The sequence below is a fragment of the Papaver somniferum genome, unplaced genomic scaffold, assembly GCF_003573695.1.
Source record: "Papaver somniferum cultivar HN1 unplaced genomic scaffold, ASM357369v1 unplaced-scaffold_135, whole genome shotgun sequence".
In the NCBI taxonomy this organism is placed as follows: Eukaryota; Viridiplantae; Streptophyta; class Magnoliopsida; order Ranunculales; family Papaveraceae; genus Papaver; species Papaver somniferum.
The window spans coordinates 303,238-325,750 of NW_020622713.1; the positions used below are offsets into that span (position 1 = coordinate 303,238).

At 36.3% G+C, this 22,513-nt stretch overlaps 1 protein-coding gene and 1 long non-coding RNA gene across 4 annotated transcripts; one reads left to right on the forward strand and one right to left on the reverse strand.

Moving 5' to 3' along the window:
* Positions 1 to 10,600: 10,600 nt before the first annotated feature.
* Positions 10,601 to 12,844, reverse strand: LOC113334253 (probable pectinesterase/pectinesterase inhibitor 39). Its single transcript, XM_026580593.1, has 2 exons — positions 12,526 to 12,844; positions 10,601 to 11,145 (listed from the first exon to the last, which is right to left on the reverse strand). The coding sequence occupies exons 1-2, from the start codon at positions 12,842 to 12,844 to the stop codon at positions 10,601 to 10,603; spliced, it is 864 nt and encodes a 287-aa protein (XP_026436378.1).
* A 5,104-nt stretch (positions 12,845 to 17,948) lies between these two features.
* Positions 17,949 to 21,851, forward strand: LOC113333908. Of its 3 annotated transcripts, XR_003352422.1 has the most exons (5): positions 17,949 to 18,804; positions 18,897 to 19,268; positions 20,010 to 20,142; positions 21,057 to 21,389; positions 21,509 to 21,851. It is a non-coding gene; the product is annotated as an uncharacterized LOC113333908 (long non-coding RNA). The 3 variants fall into 3 exon arrangements; XR_003352421.1 differs by having other exon boundaries at positions 18,897 to 20,142; XR_003352423.1 differs by having other exon boundaries at positions 17,949 to 18,278; positions 18,897 to 20,142.
* The last annotated feature ends 662 nt before the right edge of the window (positions 21,852 to 22,513 follow it).

Consider the following 22,513-nt stretch of genomic DNA (forward strand, 5'->3'; position numbering starts at 1 on the left):
ATAATTATTTTCTTAACCGGAATCAATTGAAACAAACATAGACATTATAGCACTGCAATTGCACCGAAATTTCGTTAAACAACAACACTTGATACCCAATAACAAAGAAGATATCAAACAATAAGCCAAATAAATTGACACCGTTTTTCTTAACCGGAAATAATTGAATCACACACACACATCCATACATAAACATAATGGAATATATATCAATTGTACCAAAATTTTGTTAAGCAAAAGAAAAATATATGAAATATAAACAGGCTTTTCTTAAACAGGAAAATAATCAACTAACAAATTCGTTACCTCAGATTCTACATCCTCTTCTCCTCATCCATACATAAACATAATGGAATACATATCAGTTGATACCAAGGTAGTTAATATCACGTACCGGTCTCGTGTCGGCCGGGTCCGATACACATATACAAAAGATAATATCGGTTTTATCAATGATACATCATTTAATATAGAGTTTAAAATAATTATAAAACCATAATAAAAAATAACAAGAATCATACACATATGTCAAATTTTCAAAATACAAGGTGATTTATTAGCCAGCGTTTTCATTGTTGTCCTATTATACCATTAAATCATTTTTATTACCCTTTATATTTATCTTTGGCAAATGTTATCAGTCACTTATATCTTCATTATAAGCTAGCATGATATTAGTCATCCGATCGCAAGATCTTGTCATCTAGACTATGTTACAGCTGTTGTTACAAAACATGGAAGTTAACGAAATCTTACCAGTTTACCGTAATATTTAATCTCGCAATATTCTATAATGTCCTTTGAATTATTTTTTTTCTTCTTATTCTCTCGATCCAAATTCGCTGCAGCTAAATTCCAAAGATGGAAAATGAGAAATAACGATAGAGGTTAGTTCCATTTACATGGTCAATTACGCTTCTCCACTTGAATTGTAACAAACACCCTTAAAATTTTGGTTATGGAGACTAGAGAGTAGAAGAAGCCTAGTTTAATCTGAGTGGATACGATTTTAAGCAGGTTTTATATATTCCTTTACTAATATTTGTGAATACAAAAATGAAATGGTGGATTAAATTCTAAGTGTTGGTCCCGTTGGATGTTAGAGTGATTGAATTCCCCAACACAATAATAATGAAGGTTACATCGTCTTCTCATCTTTTATGTCACTAGTACCTTCATCAATTGAAACCCAAACATATTAACAAAGAGAGTTGTGTTTATTCATTCATCTTTTGCGGATGTATTGTAGTTTGATTCCGCCTTAATCAATTTTGCTCGATCACCTCAAATAATTACAATTTCTTAGATATAGATACTAGATTGCAACAGACAACACTTTTTTCTTTTGATAATTTTCATTAGTGTTGTGTCAATATTTTTTTGATCGAACTTTTATTAGTACAGAGCATAGTGAAGAAACGGTGGAAGAAAGAAGGAGATAGACGAGGTAACTAAATTAATTTTTCCAGTTGTATTAATACTTTTAAGATGATCTAACGGTTATTAACCTGTTAGCTTACCCGGAAGTTATATTTCCCTGCCTTGCAGTCGAAATATGGTTTCCATCTTATATCCTATCAAATAATCTTTGATTTTATATTATAAATATATTAGGGTTTTTTACCTTCTCCAATTGACATTGTACTTGTCTGTAAAGACTAGATGCATGTTGATGATAAATTTATTCACGAAACTGATATTATCGGTGTATAAATAAAAATGATATATCAGTTTGTACCGACCTGTACAACCGATAATATCATTGCTTCTTTGTATCGCCGATATTTTCGATATCGTATAGGTATTTTCTGATATCCGATAAAAACCTGTAACATCGGCCTGTACAACCGATATTGACTACCTTGGTTGAGACTTGGTTAGGGCTCAACTACATTCCAGTCCGAAGTTATCTTGTGATAGTATTTTTGAATGATGTTGTAGTAATGAGGTTCAAACTCTCGGACTTGTGGAGATTAAATTTAAAGATTTAATAAAATTATATACAAAAATATTAACAAAGTGGGCGAGAGGTAACCAAGACACTAGATTCCACTATGACGCAAAATTGAATGATACATATTTCAAAACTCTAATTATCTTTTAAGACTCTTATTTCTTAATTCACAAATAATCTGGAAAATTCTCAAAAATTAATTGTATCCTCTAAGCATAGATTATCTAAACAAAGCATAACCTATCTAATTGAATCACAAGTAATGAAGAAAAATTTTGCAAACAATTAAAAACTCTGCAAAAGCAGTGATTGAGTGAATTATAAATTATAAATTAGAGAGAATAAATAATTACCAATTATTCATGCGTAAATAGCTTCCTCATTGCCTTGCTTGTGAGAGAATTAGCCGCTCATCATGTTGGAAAACCTCTCAAAGAATTTCATTGATGCTCAAAAATAGTTTACAAATGATGAGAATATGAGAAATACAATAAAACCAGGTTTGTAACAGTTATAAGTGTTACAAACCAGCTGTTACAGAAAACGACAGACAGAAAGTGTTGTAAACACTGTGCTGCGACCCTCGCCTCTGTGTCGCTGGCACTGTTGAAAAACGACTGTCTCTGTGTGTCTTTTCTTCGCGTTCTTCAGCACCAACAGCAGCAGGAAGCTTGTTGTTCGTATTGATTTCTCACTCCTCATCCCTTCTAAAGCCCCCCCAAAATCTCGACCCCCTCTCTAGGACTCCCAGGGAATCTATTTAAAGAAAAAACACGCGTTGAATCTCCTCCATTAATCCCAAATAATCTTCTTTTACTCGGGATATTTTCTTTCCTTTTTTTATCAATGATTTTGATTTTTACGCATCTGCAGCTGGATTAAATTCTTTATAGATCTTCTTCACGTTCCAAAGTGTTGATTAAGGCTTCCAAACACGTGCAGTACACGTTTAGATTCACCACAACTCGTGTAAGCTCATGTTTTTCCTCCAACTCCCTGTTTGGATTAAACAAAGTTATCCAGACAAATTTGATCGAAACAAACACCCATACTAGCTTTGTTAGGACATATCACAACTACCCATGAAGTTTCAGCGTTTGAATCACACAAAAACTCCACCAAAATCCGATCGAAAACTCTGCCATTGTGGCTGCCATTTTTCCGCCTTTTTTCATTTTTGAATTTTGGGAAGAAGATGTCCTCCCCTTAATCCTGTACGGGTGTCCATTTAGCACTTTCCCTGGGGTGCAAATAGTATTTTTGGGCGTAAATAGTAATTTTCTGGCATTCCTTCAGCGCATTTCTGGGGTGCCTTTAACACATTTCGGGGGTGTAAAACACCACTTTTCGAGCCAATTTCGCCGCAAGAGCTTATTTTTCCAAAAACATCCACAAAAATATAAAACATCATAATAAGTACGAAATCGAGTATTAACAATACAGAACATTGAGGACAAATTAGACACAAAAATGTGTCTATCAAATACCCCCAAACTTATTATTTGCTAGTCCTCGAGCAAAACTAATAAAAAAATAAAACCGAGTTAATCTCGGGAGGGTTTACCAGAGGTGTACCCACAAAACCATTACTTCTAATTGGTCACAAGTATCCAAAGAGTTATGAGGACATACATATTCTCAACCTATCTAGAATGCCAGAGAAATTAAAGGTGTCATCTCTAAAGCTAACCGAAGAAAAGGGGAGACACATCCGCAACACTGCTAGATAAAGAGATATTCGCTACACATCTAGATAAACATTGTAAGATGCGTCCGCTGATTTACAGCTGGATAAGATTAGGAGAGAGAAAAAAATGAGAGGGACATCTGCTACACAGCTGGACTAATTACGTGTGATGAGTTAAACCAGTGCTAGAAAGATCTTGTACCAGATTGAAAGCGGACTAACAAAGCAACCAAATGTATCTTTCTTCGACTCTCTCATAGTGCTCAGTAGAAACAACGTCTTCTTCGGTCTTCAACTGTTGATGATAAACTATTGAACCTCATAGAACCTTTACAATTAACTCTTCTCTTCGATTTCTTCCTTGACTTATAAATTTCTACTTCCCTTTGGCCTTATTGAACAAAACGTAACGATGATTTTTTTCATTTGTTTTTTTTTTTCATTTTTTTTAATTTTCTTTTTTTTTGGAAACAAAAATTACAAGACAACAATTTACATGGCCATGAGAGAAGGACTTTCAAAACTTGGATCTTCGCAACTTGTGATGTCTTGGTATCATGGATTCTAACAACTTATATCATTTGCTCTTATAACTTCAACTTTGATTTTTGAATTATTCTTTTCTATTGTTGCTTCTAAACCTAAAACATCTTCAACTTTCTTCATAAATTTTGATGTCGCTCCGCTTGTTGATGATGATAAGTTTCTACTGAGAGAGAGTCGCAATCCAGTAACTAAGACTACATTGTGAGGTTGCTTTGTCTTTCTGGCATTTCCTGACCTACTTTCCTTTCCATCATGTATGGTTAGGTCCATCACGGTTACCCTCTAAAAGGAACAAGTTCTCTCCTGAATTTCAAGGATCTCAATGTCTTTTTCTCTAATGTCTCAAAAGGTTGTTATCCCTAGCATTCCAATTTCTATCTTTTCGGTGAGAAACATTATGTAAACTTAGCCAACCGGATACCATGTGACGCTAGAAGTTTCAAAAGTGCAACTAAAAAGTTCTTCCCCACCCCCAAACTTAAACCTAACATTTTCCTCGATGTTCTAAAGATAAAATTAAAAGCATGAACAAGGAGAAACTGTTACCACTTGAAGAAAAAGAGATAAGGAAACATATTACCGTGTCGAAAGAATATTGGGTTACCTCCCAAGAAGTGCTAAGTTTAAAGTCTTCAGCCAAACATTGGAAGAATTAGTAACCTCATAGAATCATATAGAAGTAGCCGGAATAACTGTGGGTCATCTGGATCAAAAAGTATTACCCACAAGAAGAGGAAACTGCAACAGACCAAAAAGATACCGAACATACCCTTGTTTAAGACAACTACATCTAGTTGTGGCTCAGGTTCAGGTTCTATAACTGGGTCAAGATAACAGGTTTTCATCGGTTGGATTTCCTCAAAGCTAAGATCCGGTCCAGGTATTAGAGTCTGGAAAAACTCAACTAAGAACTTAGAAGCACATAACAACAACCTGAATAATTGGGGATCTTCTAAGTCAATTAGATTTGACTCACACAGCTGACCACAATGAAAGAGGTGGTCTTCCTTAAGAAAATGTGTCGACCCTAATATCCTAAAGTGATTAGGTTTAGACTCAAAACTTAACAACCGACACATCTTAAAATTTTGGAAGAAAAGTTTTTGGTGGGAAAACAAAGTCAATCTTGGTATCATAACTTGGGTTAACCACATCAACCAGAGGATGGGTTTCTAACAACTGAGCTTCTTTCTGGACATCATTAGGTTCGGGAAAACGTGTATGAAGATAATCTTGTAATATGGTTGAGGCACAAATGTCAATTCCTACAGGAGGGTACTTTCTAAGAGTTAAAGCACACGGAGAATGATAATCACCCACAAACTTAGAGTTTTTTGTGTCTCTAGAAAGACTAGTCACAACTTCCCTAATTTCTAGGTCATCAGATTCCTGGAAATGGTCAATAGATTCTTCTAAGTTGGGTTCATCCTCACTCATTTCTACGAGTTTATGATCTTCTAAGACTAGTGTTTCTAAATCGCTAGATTCTAAAACAGTATTCTCAGGGTAAACTCTTTCCTCTAAACCATCATCACAATCATATAAAGGATTATTAGAGAAAGTTTCATATAAAGTCTCATCAACTAAGGTTTTAATCATAGTTACCTCCTCCGATTCACTGATAGGCACATCAAATAATGGATTATCCAACATACTGCAGGCTAAAGGATCATGAACTACATCGTCTAAAACGGTGGAATCTCTAGTCCAATCCTCATCCTTTTGAATAGGTGAATAATTATTAAACTTTTTTTTGGATTTGTACCAGAAACAATACTATCATTATAAACTCAATCGGAGTAACAAATTCCTGATCACTATGCCTACATATTTCATGTTCTTCATCAATACTATCCTCATCATAATCATCACTATAATAACATGAAAATGATCGAACCTTATCAAAACAAGTAGTGTTACCAATTCTAACCTCGTCATCTTGATTATGTGAATAAAAACTATCCTTATTTTCGAGGGTGGTATTGGGAAAACTACACTGGAAATTAAGACGATCCTGAGCAAGTTTTTCCACAATCCTATTTGTATTCTCAGAAAATTGCTTAAGGGTCTCTTCTAGAGATATCTTAGTTGACCGTTCTACGGACTCTTCTGGGAGAAGAATATTATAAGTATCTTTCATAAATAACTTCCGTGCTGACTCATTGAAACTCTTGAGAGACTCTTCTAAAGAAATAGAAGGATTGTTTTGCTCGTATGACCTGTGGGTATGTGGATATTAATTGGGCTCAAAATGGTATGGACCATAACCTTCAAAGGTTTCGCGTTCCCAATCACTATTCACACTATGGTCATAAAAAGGATAATGTCTAAGCTGCTCAGTCAGATACTCATTGTATTGGCTATTATAATACCAGTTCGACATCCTAACTGCAAGGGAATTATAAACAAACACAAAGAAGGCTGACTCGACCACAACAAGCCTATTTTATCTAGCAAACAAAAAGCATGATGGCTTCACTTAGATTGTTTCTAGACCAGCTTCTAATCCTTCGAAAGGGAATTCGTTACAATTTGAGCAAACTCCTCTGGAATCAATCCGAGTCAAAGAAGTTGAATAGAGGCGAGGGAAGATGCGTGGAGCTTTGATACCCAAGGCCTCACCGCATTACAAGGAGGCGCAATCACGCATTCAACTCACATAAACCATCATGAACTTCGAAGTATGCTTAAAAGAGTAACCAATATTTCTCGAATGACTTTCCTATTAAGCTCGCTACCCTATCGGTCTCGTTCTAGTCCAAATTTTAAGGCTTAGGTTCGCGTAGGTTACGTGTTCCTAAGGCGGGAAAGAAGGAAACGGTGATGAAATCCGAGTCCTTATCTTGATTTGGCCAGGCCTTTCCCTTTACTAGAAAATTAAATCCGATTTCAGGTCCTCAACATATAAGCATACAAAATCATCCAGTAAACCCGCTGACAGGGGATTCGCAGGTGTTTAGAATTATTACCTCCCGTTCCAGACGGGGGATGAACCATTGAAGTCGACTCTGGCCACCGACTCCAATGTCAGTGTACGAATCCGAGGGGCCGAGGCGATATCGTAATCACCGTCCTTCTCTGCAAACAGTTTATTTAAAAGTACACTTCCGTAGGGTTTTTTAAAAAATAAATAAAAAAAAATGTCCAATGTCCAGAAATAAAAATGTCCAAAAATAAAACTTTACAAAAATAAAAAACTTAATTACAGTTTCTAAAAAAATAAAATAAAAATTATTTACAAAATCTTCTTCTTCACTCCTTTTGGATTTCTCTTTTCTTTCCTTTTTGGGCTTCGCCTTTCTTTTCAGCACTTCTCTTTTTATTTAGCTTAGCTCCAAATCTGAAAGCAAAAAAAGTACCAAAACGCGTAAAAAAGAACAAATAAAATAAAACCTAAAAACAAATCTATAAACAAATCCGCGTCGGCGGCGCCAAAAATGATAGTATTTTTGAATGATGTTGTAGTAATGAGGTTCAAACTCTCGGACTTTTGGAGATTAAATTTAAAGATTTAATAAAATTATATACAAAAATATTAACAAAGTGGGTGAGAGGTAACCAAGACACTAGATTCCATTATGACGCAGAATTGAATGATACATATTTCAAAACTCTAATTATCTTTTAAGACTCTTATTTCTTAATTCACAAATAATTTGGAAAATTCTCAAAAATTAATTGTATCCCCTAAGTATAGATTATCTAAACAAAGCATAACCTATCTAATTGAATCACAACTAATGAAGAATTTTTTTGCAAACAATTAAAAACTCTGCAAAAGCAGTGATTGAGTGAATTATAAATTATAAATTAGAGAGAATAAATAATTACCAATTATTCATGCGTAAATAGCTTCCTCATTGCCTTGGTTGTGAGAGAATTAGCCGCTCATCATGTTGGAAAACCTCTCAAAGAATTTCATTGATGCTCAAAAATGGTTTACAAATGATGAGAATATGAGAAATACAATAAAACCGGGTTTGTAACAGTTATAAGTGTTACAAACTAGCTGTTACAAAAAATGACAGACAAAAAGTGTTGTAAACATTGTGCTGCAACCCTCGCCTCTGTGTCGCTGACACTGTTGAAAAACGACTGTCTCTGTGTGTCTGTTCTTCGCGTTCTTCAGCACCAGCAGCAGCAGGAAGCTTGCTGTTCGTCTTGATTTCTCACTCCTCAGCCCTTCTAAAGCCCCCCCAAAATCTCGACCCCCTCTCTAGGAATCCCATGGAATCTATTTAAAGAAAAAACACGCGTTGAATCTCCTCCATTAATCCCAAATAATCTTTTACTCGGGATATTTTCTTTATTTTATTTATCAATGATTTTGATTTTTACACATCTGCAGCTGGATTAAATTCCTTATAAATCTTCTTCACGTTCCAAAGTGTTGATTAAGGCTTCCAAACACGTGCAATACACGTTTAGATTCACTACAACTCGTGTAAGCTCATGTTTTTCCTCCAACTCTCTGTTTGGATTAAACCAAGTTATCCATACAAATTTGATCGAAACAAACACCGATACTAGCTTTGTTAGGACATATCACAACTACCCATGAAGTTTCAACGATTGAATCACACAAAACTCCTCCAAAATCCGATCGAAAACTCTGCCATTGTGGTTGCCATTTTTTCCGCCTTTTTTCATTTTTGAATTTTGGGAAGAAGATGTCCTCCCCTTAATCCTGTACGGGTGTCCCTTTAGCACTTTCCCTGGGGTGCAAATAGTATTTTTGGGCATAAATAGTAATTTTCTGGGATTCCTTCAGCGCATTTCTGGAGTGCCTTTAACACATTTCGGGGGTGTAAAACACCACTTTTCGAGCCAATTTCGCCGCAAGAGCTTATTTTTCCAAAAACATCTACAAAAACATAAAACATCATAATAAGTACGAAATCGAGTACTAACAACACAGAACATTGAGGACAAATTAGATACAGAAATGTGTCTATCATCTTGTAGTAGACTAGTGTTTGTAGCGGCTTAATACAGTATGGTGTTCAAAGCTGGACTAGGTCCCGGGTTTTTCTGCATTTGCGGTTTCCTTATTAACAAATTTTTTGGTGTCTGTTTTGTTTTCCGCATTATATTTGTTTATATAATTGAAATATCACAGGCTGTGCGTAGTTCAATCTTAGTTGATAAATCAGACCTTGTTTGTTGGATATAACTAGATTGACACTTGGGCATTGGTCTTTGGTACCTTCCAAGTATTTCTCATATCAATCAGGCTCATAGATTTTCATCTGTTCAATTTGTTTATTGAATTGAGAAAAAGAGATACGCTCTTTGATATTTTTCTTGATTGAGATCTCTTTATAAGTTGGTTATTTTGGAATTGTATTGGAGTTTAGTCCATACGGATTGCCGAACGAATTATTGGGTGTGATTTTTATACCCCCACTTTTTCACAAATAACTCAATCCAACTTGTTTGCAGGGATGTGGCCAAACAATAACAATAATGGCCTAGTCCGTATATGACTTTCCCTCAAAATGCACAAGGTTTGCGCATAATTTGGTTCACGGCATGGCATGGTAATGCTCATGATTAATATGCTCAATTGGCAAGGCTACGCAGCTATAAATGAGGCATAAGCATCATTTATGCTCTTTCGGCTAAGTTATGAAGCTTACTTGTTGCATGGTACGTATATACACCCTCAACCAACTAGCACTCGTTATATATGTTTTATTGACATTTTTAAAACTGAAAGTTAGGGAGGAAAATCTAATCACCAAGTCCTACTTTTGTGGTGCTTGCTTCACTACTCATGGTTGTTGCCATGTACTTATGAATAACCGGCCATGATGAATGTACATTTGACTCTAGCCCACATGTCATTTCAATTGTTTGACCATGTTGGCTGAACATTTCTTATGCCAACCTGCCTTGATCTGATATAGCACAGTCATGCGATATTGACCTTAGGCCAATTCCAACATTTACAACCATGATGGTTGTACAGTAACTCGACCATCCATCTCTGGACGGATGCATCATGATGATGCGATCTTGGCACTTAATATGCCTTCGAGATGCGCCTTACTTGGCGCTATATTGGCTCTAGGCCAATGTTCCTCTTAATGTAACAAAAACTTGAGATGAAGCTTCATTTCAGGCCATGCCGTATCTTTGAGCATGCGACATGCGAAAAATACGGTATGTTTTAGGAGTGGCTTACCAGAAGATTATATACTGCACATGAGATAATTGAGTAGCATTCGATAAAGAAGAGAATATTTTTGAAAGTTGGGGATTTTTCTATGAGTAAGCATCTATGAAAATGAAATTGAAATTTAAATATAAACAGATTTAGAGAACAAACTTTGATTTCATTGTATTATAATGTGCTACAGATCTTGTTAAGCTACATAACAGAGTTTGTTTTTGATGAAATAGACTTCAAATTACAAAAGATCAGCCATACTTCCAACATTCCAAAACACTTCAAACCCAAAACAATACAAGTTACCATATTTGAACAATTTAACCAGTAAAAGAAGAAGTCTTGATTTCAAGTTCAAACAACTATAGTTCCTCCATGGACGACCAAAGTAGGAAAAGAAATCTTGTTTCAATGCTTCAAGTTCCGGAGTTGCTAAGACACTACAATTGTGCAAGACGATTCCAGTATTCCTATTTAAAGTATCTCTTCCATCAGCAACAATTGTGATGCTTTGCCCTAGGTTCGGCTTTCTACAGTAAATATTGCAATTTTGAAGAATTGTACTTGATTGTCCGAATATGAAATCTACGGTGCCAAGGATATCACACTCACGATAGAACTGATTGTACTTTTTGGCGTAGAGAGAGTCCTGATATGCTTCAATCCTGCACTTGTAGAAAACACACCTGTCTGCTTCTGTTCCGAGAGCAACGACTTGATTTCCATCCGGACCAGCTGCATTAATAATAGCAATGTCTTGAACAATAAAACCGTCTCCCAACACAACTGCAAAAAAATAAAATAACATATCAATGTCTGTAATGCAATGTAGGACTGTGAAATCTAACATCCTACGCACTGCTTAAACTGTTTTCATAGATTTACATAATGAACCCAAGTAAATGCTTCTAAAAACGGCTACATTGTTTAGTTCATATTATACCAAATAATCCAACAGATAACAAACCAATAATTCTAATGACCATATGGTTTAAACTCTTAGCATAGACAAAAAAGAGTTAGTATTTAACAAAGATGAAGGATCCCTCAGACTTTTCTTCTCACACCATCTCACACATTGGACGTTATTTTGTTGAATAAAATTCAAACAATTATGGACTTAAAGCTAATATTTTGGGGATATATTCCTCTTACAGTCTATATGTTGTCACCGAAAATGGAGCGTATTCCGAAACTTATAACATCACCATCTACCACTTTGAAAATGAGCCGCTGAAAATCAATGAAATTTTAACTATTGAAATTAAGATCGATAGATGATGGTGTTATACATTTCGGAATGCGCTCATTTTCGGTAGGTATGCAGAGCTTTGCAAGAGGAACATATCCCAAAAATTTCAGCTTCAAATTCGTTACCATTTGATTTTTATTCACAAAATAGGGTCCCAAAGTGTGAGATAATGTGAGAATAAAAGACGAGGAAATGCATTCTCACAAATAAAAACCACACCAACCATTGCATCGGGGTAACAGGCACTAATAATTTTAAACTGGGGATCCTTTCTACAAATTTTTCAACTTCCACATTTTGAATTTTATCCTTTTATAATCGCTAGTTTTGACAAATTATATTATCTACCGATTATGAAAGCCGCCCCAAAATACAGTTTTCCCAAACTTTGAAAAATTTTAATTTTTCTACTTTCATAATCGGTAGTATTGGCAAATTAATTGTCTAGCGATTATGAAAAAAATAAATTTTCCCAAACATATAGAATTCTGAAAATTTCCTCTCATAATCAGTAGTTTCGACAAATTAGTTATCTACCGATTATGAAAATCGCCTCAGAATTCAATTTTCCCAAACTTTAAAATTTTCGAATTTTTATACTTTTGTAACCGATAGTCTTGTCAATTTAGTTATATATCGATTATGAAAATCGTTCCCGAAATACATTTTCCTAACCCTAGACTCATTCTTTTTTCTTTGAATTTTTCTTTTTTTATATTTTAAAATTTAGTTTTGGATAATAAAAAAGAAATTAAAAAAAAAAGATTATATAAAAATAGATAGTTCAAATTTTAAAGGGTAAAAACGTAAATTGAACTAGTAAGGTAGCTTATTGCTTTTACCATATGTAGACACCCCTTATCCCTTGTCCCTAGGTGGGTATAAATAACTCAAATGTGGTTGAGAGTTCTCACCTACGGTAGCTGTGTCCTGGGTGCCAAAGCCAGTAGCGTTGCTCCTATCTCCAATAATCTTAGTATTCAGCATCCCATCGCCAACGAAAACCAGATTCTTTTTGTGCTGTGGAATTACGACGTTTTCCCTGTTCTCCCCTTTCGTGATGTAAATGACATAAATGGATGTGCTCAAGGAGGGTGCAGATTCTATCGCTTCACCAATAGTAGTAAAATTTCCAGATCCGTCATATGAAACGGTCACATTGCGATCAACGATAGAAGGTTGAGCAGAAAGAATCGTGAAGAGAGAAAAGAAAAAGAGGAGAAGAACAGCCATTGTTGCCAGAGAAGAAAGCTGATGAGTACTGAATCTTGGGTATATGCTGCAGGTTTTTTGTCAGATCTTACACTGGAACTAAACAATCTCTGCTCTTGATAAGTCGAGCACATAAATTGTAAGAGTTAATTTTCATTCTGGAGGTAACTGGAGGTGTTCTTGATTTCCGCCATTTGCTGAACAATGCTGCAGGTGTATTGATTTTTAAAACGATGGAGTTCTGGTTGTTTTTTCTTTTTTGTGTTAGTAAATACGGGCAACAAAAACAGGTCTTAGTGCGCTTGGGCGGGCAGACAAGGCCAAGGATAATCTTAAAAGTCTTTGCAACTTCTTCTTTTGTTATTGTTGCGATCATTTATTCAACCGCGGGCAGCAAGGTAGAGAGATACATATAAAAGTCGAAAAATAGAAAGAAACAAAGAGAGCATAAGGGTTGGTGAAAGAAAATCAATGCGGGGGCGCACGTTAAGAAAAAGCAGATGCGTAGATTAAGGATTTTTATGCTAAGTTTTTGGTTATATCTGATTCTAAAGAAAATCAATGTGGGAGCATAAATGAATTCACCAAACTCCAACCTTAATTTCTAATTCTCAAGAAGAATTCATCTCAATTGATGGATACTACAGAGTCATCATCAGCAATGGATTCGTTCAAGATCTTAACTTTGAGTGTGATTCCTGACAATGGTCTGTGTTTCAGTAAATGTTGTTCGATCCTTCATCTTATGATTATCTCCATGTTCAATTGATAAACACGCAGCTTTGCAACTGAAGAGTTTGGGCATTGGTAAAAAGGGTTCGAGGGTTGTACAAGTTTAACGGTTGGATCAAGGTTTTTACTTCAATGAAGATATCTCTCATTAAGGAGCTGTCATTATCCTCCATGTCATATGTGCAGGTAAATGTAAGCACTTCTCTATGATGATAGAAATGTCCGGGACCGGGATAAAAAGATATCAACTCCAATCAAGTTTATATCTCCTCAGGTCGTGCTGGTGAAATCAGTAAACTGTCTTCCCCCATTCTTTACAAGAATTGAGACTCCAGAGTTGCTTCAATTCCGAAAACACATCTAAGGACTGCTCGACTCCTCTCCGACCTCCATGAAGGGTAAATACGTCTCCCCTGTCACAATCTTGGTCTCTTTCTATATGTTGTTCTTGTGTAAGCAGGATGTAGAAACAAAATGCAAACTGAATAATTTTGATTTCGAGCTACAGGCCTCTGCGAGTGTGTAAGCTTTTATACTTGCTGCTTGACAAGATTGTAACTGTCTATTCTGAATTCTTGTTGTGTGTGTGTGTTTCTAAGTGTCAAGGCGGGGACTAATTTCATCATTTGTGAATTACAGGTCTAAAACACTCACAGCCTCTCTTCAAGTGTTAGAATACGGGCATCCAACTCAAAACCAATTGGCAATGAGTGAAGAGGCCTAAGAGATTATAAACCGCAGGATCTTAGATAACCCAACAATGTGGGATTAATAATCTCAACACGCCCCTTCACGTGTAGCCTCGTTGGGTCTAACACGTGGACAATAAATCGGATGACGCGGAGTAAAAGCGCGGTCAAAGACTCGTCGCAAATAGCCTGCTATGATACCATATTAGAATAGGGGCATCCAACTTAAAACCAATTGGGAATGAGTGGAGAGGCCCTAAAAGATTATAAACCGCAAGATCTTAGATAACCCAACAATGTGGGACTAATAATCTCAACAGCAAGCACCAAAATGGGAATGCCAATCCCTTTGTACAGAGTAAGAAACTTTTCCATCTGCTATTGGATATGGATCTTGTCAGTGTTGGAGACAAATATATAACATGCCCATCTATCACAAATCATCTATAACAAACTTCTTCGAGTTAATGCTAATGTGAATAATAGTTAGGTAGTGATTTAGACTCCAGCGTGGAAATGGCCCAGTATAATCATAAGTTCATTCCCATATCACCAAATAGGTTAATCGCTCAGGCAGGCGGACCAGTTCAGTTTTCTGCCTAAATAAAATTGATTCCTTGTGGATCCTCAGTGCATTTACACCTAAAAGAAATCTCATGTCTATCATGGCAGGCAGACCACTTTAGCTTTCTGCCTAAATAAAATTGATTCCTTGTGGATCCTCAGTGCATTTTTACACCTAAAACAAATCTGATGTCTTTCATGGCAGGCATAGTTCTTCGAGACCTTCCAGGAATAAAGCTTGGTCCCCTGTTGCCTCCTCTTCCTTTAAATTCAGGACTGATGAAAGAGCTGCAAAGGAAGGAGGCAAGTGTTGTCTCGGATTTCACTTGGAGTTTTCTGTTAATGAGTAATATCTATGTACCTGTGTTGTTTGATCATTATATATTGTAATATTCTTACTTGTGGGGTTGTGGTGCTAACAATAAGAAAAGGAGTTGGGTGGCTTGGTCTTCAGCTAATATACCTAAAAGTAGAGGTGGAATTGGTTTGAAAAAGCTTCTGTTGGTAAACAAAGCTCTTCATGCCAAATGGGTATAGAAATATGGCTATGAGAAATAAGCTTTGTGGAGAAGAATTGTCAACCAAAAATTTGGTGGTTCTACAGCAGCTTTATTTCCAAAACAGACAAACAGGTCAGTTTGTCATAGTTTATGGGATGGAATTTTGAAAGCAAAAGAGTTTGTGGTGTCTGGTTCTGCTGTTGTTATTGGTGATGGTGCTGCTACTTCTTTCTGGGATGATATTTGGATAGGCAGTCAATCTTTATGCTTGATCTTTCCAAGATTACTCAAACTTTCAAGAAACAAAGATGCTCTAGTAAGTGAAATGGTTTCTGCTCAGGGTGTTTGGGATTTTCAGTTCTCCAGAGCTCTAAATGAAGGTGAACTTTTAGAAGTGGTTCAGTTATTGCAAATTATTGGCGATCCAAGTAATGTTCTCTCTCAGGCAGATAATGACAGACATTGGAGATATGGTAATGGCAAAGGATTTTCTGTAGCTAGTGCTTATTCTGCTTTAGAGACTGAAGGATTTCTTATTTTCCCTGATAAGCAATTTTGGAATCCTAAAATTCAAATGAAGGTGTCTTTCTTGGTGTGGACATTATGTTACAATGGAGCTCCAACATTGGATTATCTGTTTAATGCTGGTATTATTCAGGATAATGTATGTTTATTATGTAGACATCATGAGGAGACAAACTCTCATTTGTTCTTACACTGTAAAATGACTTAGGAGCTTTGGTCTTACTTCTTGAACAGCTTTGGAATCAAGTGGGTTTTCTCAAGTGATGTTAAAAGAACTCTTTGGGAATGGAGTAACAAGAATAGTAAAAACAGGCTCAAGCGCATTTGGGGTTATCTCCCTTTTGCAATCTGGTGGAGTGTTTGGAGAGAAAGGAATAATAAGCTTTATAAAAATGTTACTAGAAATCTAAAATAGTTAATTGTACAAGTGAAATGTTTGTTGTTCAATTGGACTTTAAACACAGATATCTTCACAGGTTTTAGTCTTTCTACCCTGATCTGTAACTGGGATGCTGTGACGCATTCTTCTTTGTAATCTTTTTGGTTACTTTGTCACTTCTTTGGTGACTAAGTAACTTTTCTAATGAATTTGCCTTTTGTAAAAAAAAATATTCTTACCTGTGTTTTACCATCATTGCTCTGCCAGTACTTTCTGAAGCTTGAAGAGAAATTCAATGCCAAGGAGGCACAAGCCTCTGCGAGTGCATGAATGGGTTCGATTTCGTCCAGTAACATCCCAATCTAGGAGTAAAGGTAATTATCGTCTATGTCTAGCATCAAGACTTCGGGTTTAAACATTTTAATCACGAGGAGGGATTCCCTCACACTTTTATTATCACACTATCTCACACATTGAGCATCATTTTTGCGAATAAAAACCAAACCATAACGGATTTGAAGTTAATATTTTGGGGATATGTTTCTCTAGGCTTTATAAAAATGTCACTAGAAATCTAAAACAGTTAATTGTACAAGTGAAATGTCTGTTGTTCAATTGGACTTTAAACACAGATATCTCCACGGGTTTTAGTCTTTCTACCCCGATCTGTAACGGGGATGTTGTGACGCATTCTTCTTTGTAATCTTTTTGGTTACTTTGTCACTTCTTTGGTGACTAAGTAACTTTTCTAATGAATTTTCCTTTTGTCAAAAAAATAATATTCTTACCTGTGTTTTACCATCATTGCTCTGCCAGTACTTTCTGAAGCTTGAAGAGAAATTCAATGCCAAGGAGGCACAGGCCTCTGTGAGTGCATGAATGGGTTCGGTTTCGTCCAGTAACATCCCAATCTGGGAGTAAAGCTAATTATCGTCTATGTCTAGCATCAAGACTTCGGGTTTAAACATTTTAATCACGAGGAGGGATCCCCTCACACTTTTATTATCACATTATCTCACACATTGGGCATAATTTTTGCGAATAAAAACCAAACCGTAACGGATTTGAAGTTAATATTTTGGGGATATGTTCCTCTTACCAAGTTCTACATGCCTACCAAAAATGAGCGTATTCCGAGACATATAACACGACCATCTACTACTTTGAAAATGAGTCGTTGAAAATCAACGGATTTCTGGCCGTCGAATTTAAGACGGGTAGATTGTGAGGTTTATATTTCGGAATGTGCTCATTTTTGGTAGGTATGTAGAACTTGGTAAGAGGAGCATATCCTTAAAATATTAGCTTCAAATCCGTTACTGTTTGATTTTTATTCGTAAAAATGGCGCCCAACGTGTGAGATAGTGTGATAATAAAAGTGTGAGGGATCCTTCCTCTTTAATCACTTCCATATATGTATGTTGGAACTTTTAGTTTTTGCATTGCTGGGGCAACTGTAAGTTTCTTTGGGACTTGCTTGCTGTAGTTTTAGCAGCCCTACTCAAAACCCTTGTGATGTGGTGTGAGAGAAAAAAGAGCGCACGTTAAGAAAAACATGCATGCGTAGTTTAAGGATGATAAACTACACTGACTGACTCTGACTGGGTCAGTGGTACGTTCTTAGGACAAACAAAGTTTTTTATAAGTCAAAACCCCCACGTGCGGCTGGTCGGCGTTTGGTCATCCTTAAGTCGTATATGTCTGATTGTCGGTTTAGCTTTAGAAGGAAAAAAAAAAACCCAGAAATTTATTTCTCAGCAACCCCTCTGAAAGATTTCATCGACAGAGAGCGAAAATGAAGAATAGAAACTAATCCACCCAAACCCTAACCTTAATTTCTAATCCTCAGAACGGAAAAGTCTTCAATTCATCTGAACTGATCGATTCTACATAATCATCATCAGCAATGGATTCCACCACAACGGCAAAGATCTCAACTTGGAGTGTCTCAGCAATGGATTCGTGATGCTCTTACTTACACTGAACATGCTAGGAGAAAGACTGTTACAGCTATGGATGTTGTCTCAAGAGACAAGGAAGAACTCTCTATGGATTTGGGGGTTAGGGTCTGTTTTCTTTTACAGTTTTTGTAATAATGTTTGAGCTTAGGTTTCCCTTTTTTTTCTTTTTTTTTCCAATGTAATTGGAGATTATATTCATCCAATCTTTTCTTTCATTTTCAATTTCCCCAATCAACAAATCCAATATCAGCTAATATTATTGATTTTGATTTCAGTCAACTATTCATTTCCTGCACCAAAATACTGATCTTATCAGATCTCTCCATGTCTCTTTTTCTCGTATATAATGGTTGTCTTTTATTTTGATTTCAATCTACTTGTTTATGTTTCGTTTCTGTATCAAATTATTGAGTATGAGCTTTCACCTCAATTCCTTTCTTTAATTTCGTTGCTCTTCTATTTAGTCAAAGAATGGTACATTGTTGGTTTCTGAGACTTGGTTTTGGTTTCTGAGACTTGGTTTTGGTTTCGATATATTTATAATGCTTATTTGATTCTTATGTATTTCAAGTTTGGATTTGTGAGTTTTGCTCGTTAACTGTTTGATAAAATGGGGCATGGTGGACTTTAGGTGATAAACGGTCTGATCACTTTTCTAGTTGTACGTTCAGTGTTTGGTGTCTTCTGTATGCTAACATCATCACTGTTTTCATGTGTGGGCAGGTGACCAAGAGAAGTCAAGTAGAAAGAAGGGCACAGGTGAAAGTCAGACCAAATGTAATTTGTACAGGACCTCCACGAAGTTGAGAAGTTCAAGTTCACAACCAAATGGAGAGATCACAGATAGTTCTATCTAGTTACCATTTAAACCTCCAACTGAATATGGACATTCACTCTTTATAGAGCGTTGACATAGTCCTTCATGAGCCGCTCCCGACTTTCCCGTTTAGCTCAGTTCTGGCACTTCAAGACATTTCAGTAACAATGTTAAACTTTTTACTCACATGGTTCATATGCAATAATGATGCTTTTTGTTAGAAGGCTGTTAATGTTGGATGATATTCCGTCTAATTCAGTAAGATACCCATTGATCAGGTTTGTATCAAAAGGCTGTGAATGATAACAATCTGTATATCTGAATGTTTCCTGGTTAGATGTGATTCTGTCTCCCATGTCTGTTTGTAGTTTTGGACCTCCTGTAGTTGCATAAAAACCAAAAAGATATCTTTTGGTCAATGCTCCTTGCAGTTGCTTAAAGAAATTTATCCTGCTGTTCATATCTAATTTGTTACTGGATTTGAAAAAATTAAGTTAGAATATCATCGTGTTATACTTTATTTACTATTCCATTGAAGAACTAGCAGTAGAGGAAGAGGATCATTTGCTTGTCGTTCTGTAGCCTGTGGTGGTCCAATACTTTCACGGTCAAATTAATCACGTTATCTCATCTGGTCATTTTGAAGCGCTGAACTTGAGAGACTGCATGTTTGTTCTCGATGGAACTTTATGCACAGGAAAAAGAACTCTAAGTGTTGATACGTGATTTGTGCTCAATTTAGTTCTCTTTGACTTGCATATTCGATATTGCTTTTGTGTGATTGCAGAGCGAAGGGAGATTCATGTTGAGATTTATTCCAGCGCTGCGGCTTATTAGTATTTTATATTTGGCTCATTGAATTCAACTCATTATAGAGTAGTAGGTCAAGAGTGAAAGTGAGGCAAATCAATTGTGATGTAAATTTTTTTTTGTCCTTCTGTTCAATGAAGTACATTATGCTCTTATTGTATTCACTGTCCGTACTCCATGATAAAAATGAAAAGTTGATTTTGTTGCAGGTTGATGGGAATTTAATCATGTATAACCAGAAGAAATAATAATGTTAGCCTAGTTTCACCTAACTACAGAAAGGACCAATAAGAGAAAACCAATGGGAACATGGAAAAAAGCCTGAGAAGAAAACTTGAAGAGGTAAATTATCTTATGCACTTCATTACCTTTGTCAGGTTGGTATAGGTCTGCGATTTTTCAGTGAAAATCTGAAAAGTGAGAAACTTAAAAAGGCACAAAAATGATAAAAAGTCCTTCGATTTTAGTTATGCTCAGTTAACTTCTATAGGTGAATAGATAAATCATTTTTCAATGTGTGCTGGCGCTCATTTTCTGTAGTTACATGTGGGTAGTAAAAGTGATAATCAGGGGCTCAGGGCCAAGCATGAATGAGTTTTAATTATCTCAATTTTAATATTTGATCACTGTTTTGGCAATCTATGATTGTAATAGGGTATCGAGACCTTTATATTTCACTGTAGTAATCATTTGAAAGTCTTCTTGGGAACTCGCCAACTGAGAAATGTGGTAGTTATCTTAGCGACTGCTACGAAACAGAACTGAAAGAATTGCTTTGCAAGCCAACTTACTTGCAGCAGCACCACTCATTCTCCGTACTTGGGTCTCTTTAACAGTTGTATATGTCTCATTCAATGTGAATTCTCCTTCAGTTTGTGTTTGAACAATATGTTTCTGGTCATGTCAGTCTTTCATGCCGATGTTTACGATATTCTGCAGTCTCAGACGATTTTTAGCGCTAAATATGTTTATTACTCCTAGTTGAGCCAGAGATGTACTCTAATTTTTGTTTCAAAGTTTAGTTTCTTTTCCCAAACATGGTCGCTGCACTCTGTGTCTGTATGCTATGTTTGTGCGCGTCCATGTTGTACTCCGTTGCGATATATATGCTTTCCTGTCTTGAGTGGTATAATCTTATACTCCTGATGGCTATTTTTGTATTCATTCCCTTGTACTCTGTTGTATGGATGCCTTTGCTTTTTTGTGCTTGAACTTTATCTCAATTTGCTTACATCTAGATGCTTATAATTTTGCAGTAGAATGGAGGAATTTATCTGCTGCTTTGGGCGTCTGATGAAGTTTTATCGAGAACGGAAGTGATTTAAACTTACCAAAAGAGCAGCGTTCATGTCTTTTAATACAACACCCTGCATAATGCTGAAGGTGGAAAGGAAGATTTACCAGGTGGGTCTGTCTCGCTGAAGCCTGAAGGTGGAAAGGAGGATTTACCAGGTGTCTGGGAATAGCTCTGCTAAAATCATTAACATGAATGAGAGAGCTAGACGTGGAGCTATGCTAAAACAGGCTGAAGTAGTGTCTCCTCCCTTGACTAGAGAGGTCGGGGCAGAGCAGTGCTTAGTGCTGGCAGGGTAATTTGTTGAACCCAATCAATCAATATAAAATAAAATCTATTAAACCAACATGCAAATTATCTTGAAAGATGCCATTCAATCAGTTTAAAATTCTCAAAAGATTCTCTGTGTTTCAGACCTTCTCTACTGTTCTTGGTCGTGGCGTGCGTGCTTGAGGACAAGGTGGGACGTGGCAATGTGCAAGCTCCAGAGGACAAGGAACAAAGCTGAGCTTAGTGTCATTTTGCTATTACATTTTCTTTCTCTTTTCTTCGCTTAGATCATACCAGTAGTTGTCCAGCATCAGATCAAATTTAGTGAGGTTTGTCAAGCTTTCATCCATCCCAGCTACACAGTTGAGTGATTGGATTGGATATCGGGTTGTTTAAAGACTGTAACTAAGGATAAGAAACTTGAATCAGCATTTATGTAGTATATTCTTGGGAACCTGTCTTTAATAAGAAGGATTTTAGTCACTAGGTACAAAAGTGAACCATCTTCTGATGTACACAGAACAAAAGCTTGTCCATGACCGATTTCAAACGAGTCACTATTGTTGTGTTGGATGTTATCAGTGACTACCGATCCTGATCAGACCATTCAGTCTGGATTACTGTTCTGATCCGGTCTCAACTATGACTCTGATGAGACATGAGAGATGAACTGACTTTCCTAAAACGGTTTGGTTTGTCTTAGAAAACGTAATAATGGCCTGGATCCTTTCGAAATTTGCAACCCCTTCACTGGAGAATATGTTTTACTTCCAGAATTTATTGGGAATGATCATGGCAATAGTTATCATCATCAAGTAGCAAGTGGTTTTGGTTATTGCCATTCAACTAAAGAATACAAGGTGATTACGATATATAAGCAGCAGCAGCAGCAGGATGATGATGATGGACATGTCCAAGTATATACTGTTGGATCAGGAAAGTGGAAGCACATAACATCTATCCCTGCTTGTGAGTCGTCATTTCAAGGTTCATCAGGCGTCTATGCCAATGGAGCTCTTCACTGGTTGCATTATTCACCAGAACTTGAGATCTTGGCCATCAATTTGAAAGATGACAAGTTTTATTCCATCCCATTCCCGGAAGATGCAAACGATTGTAACGGTTATATAAGTTTCAAGTTGCTCGGAG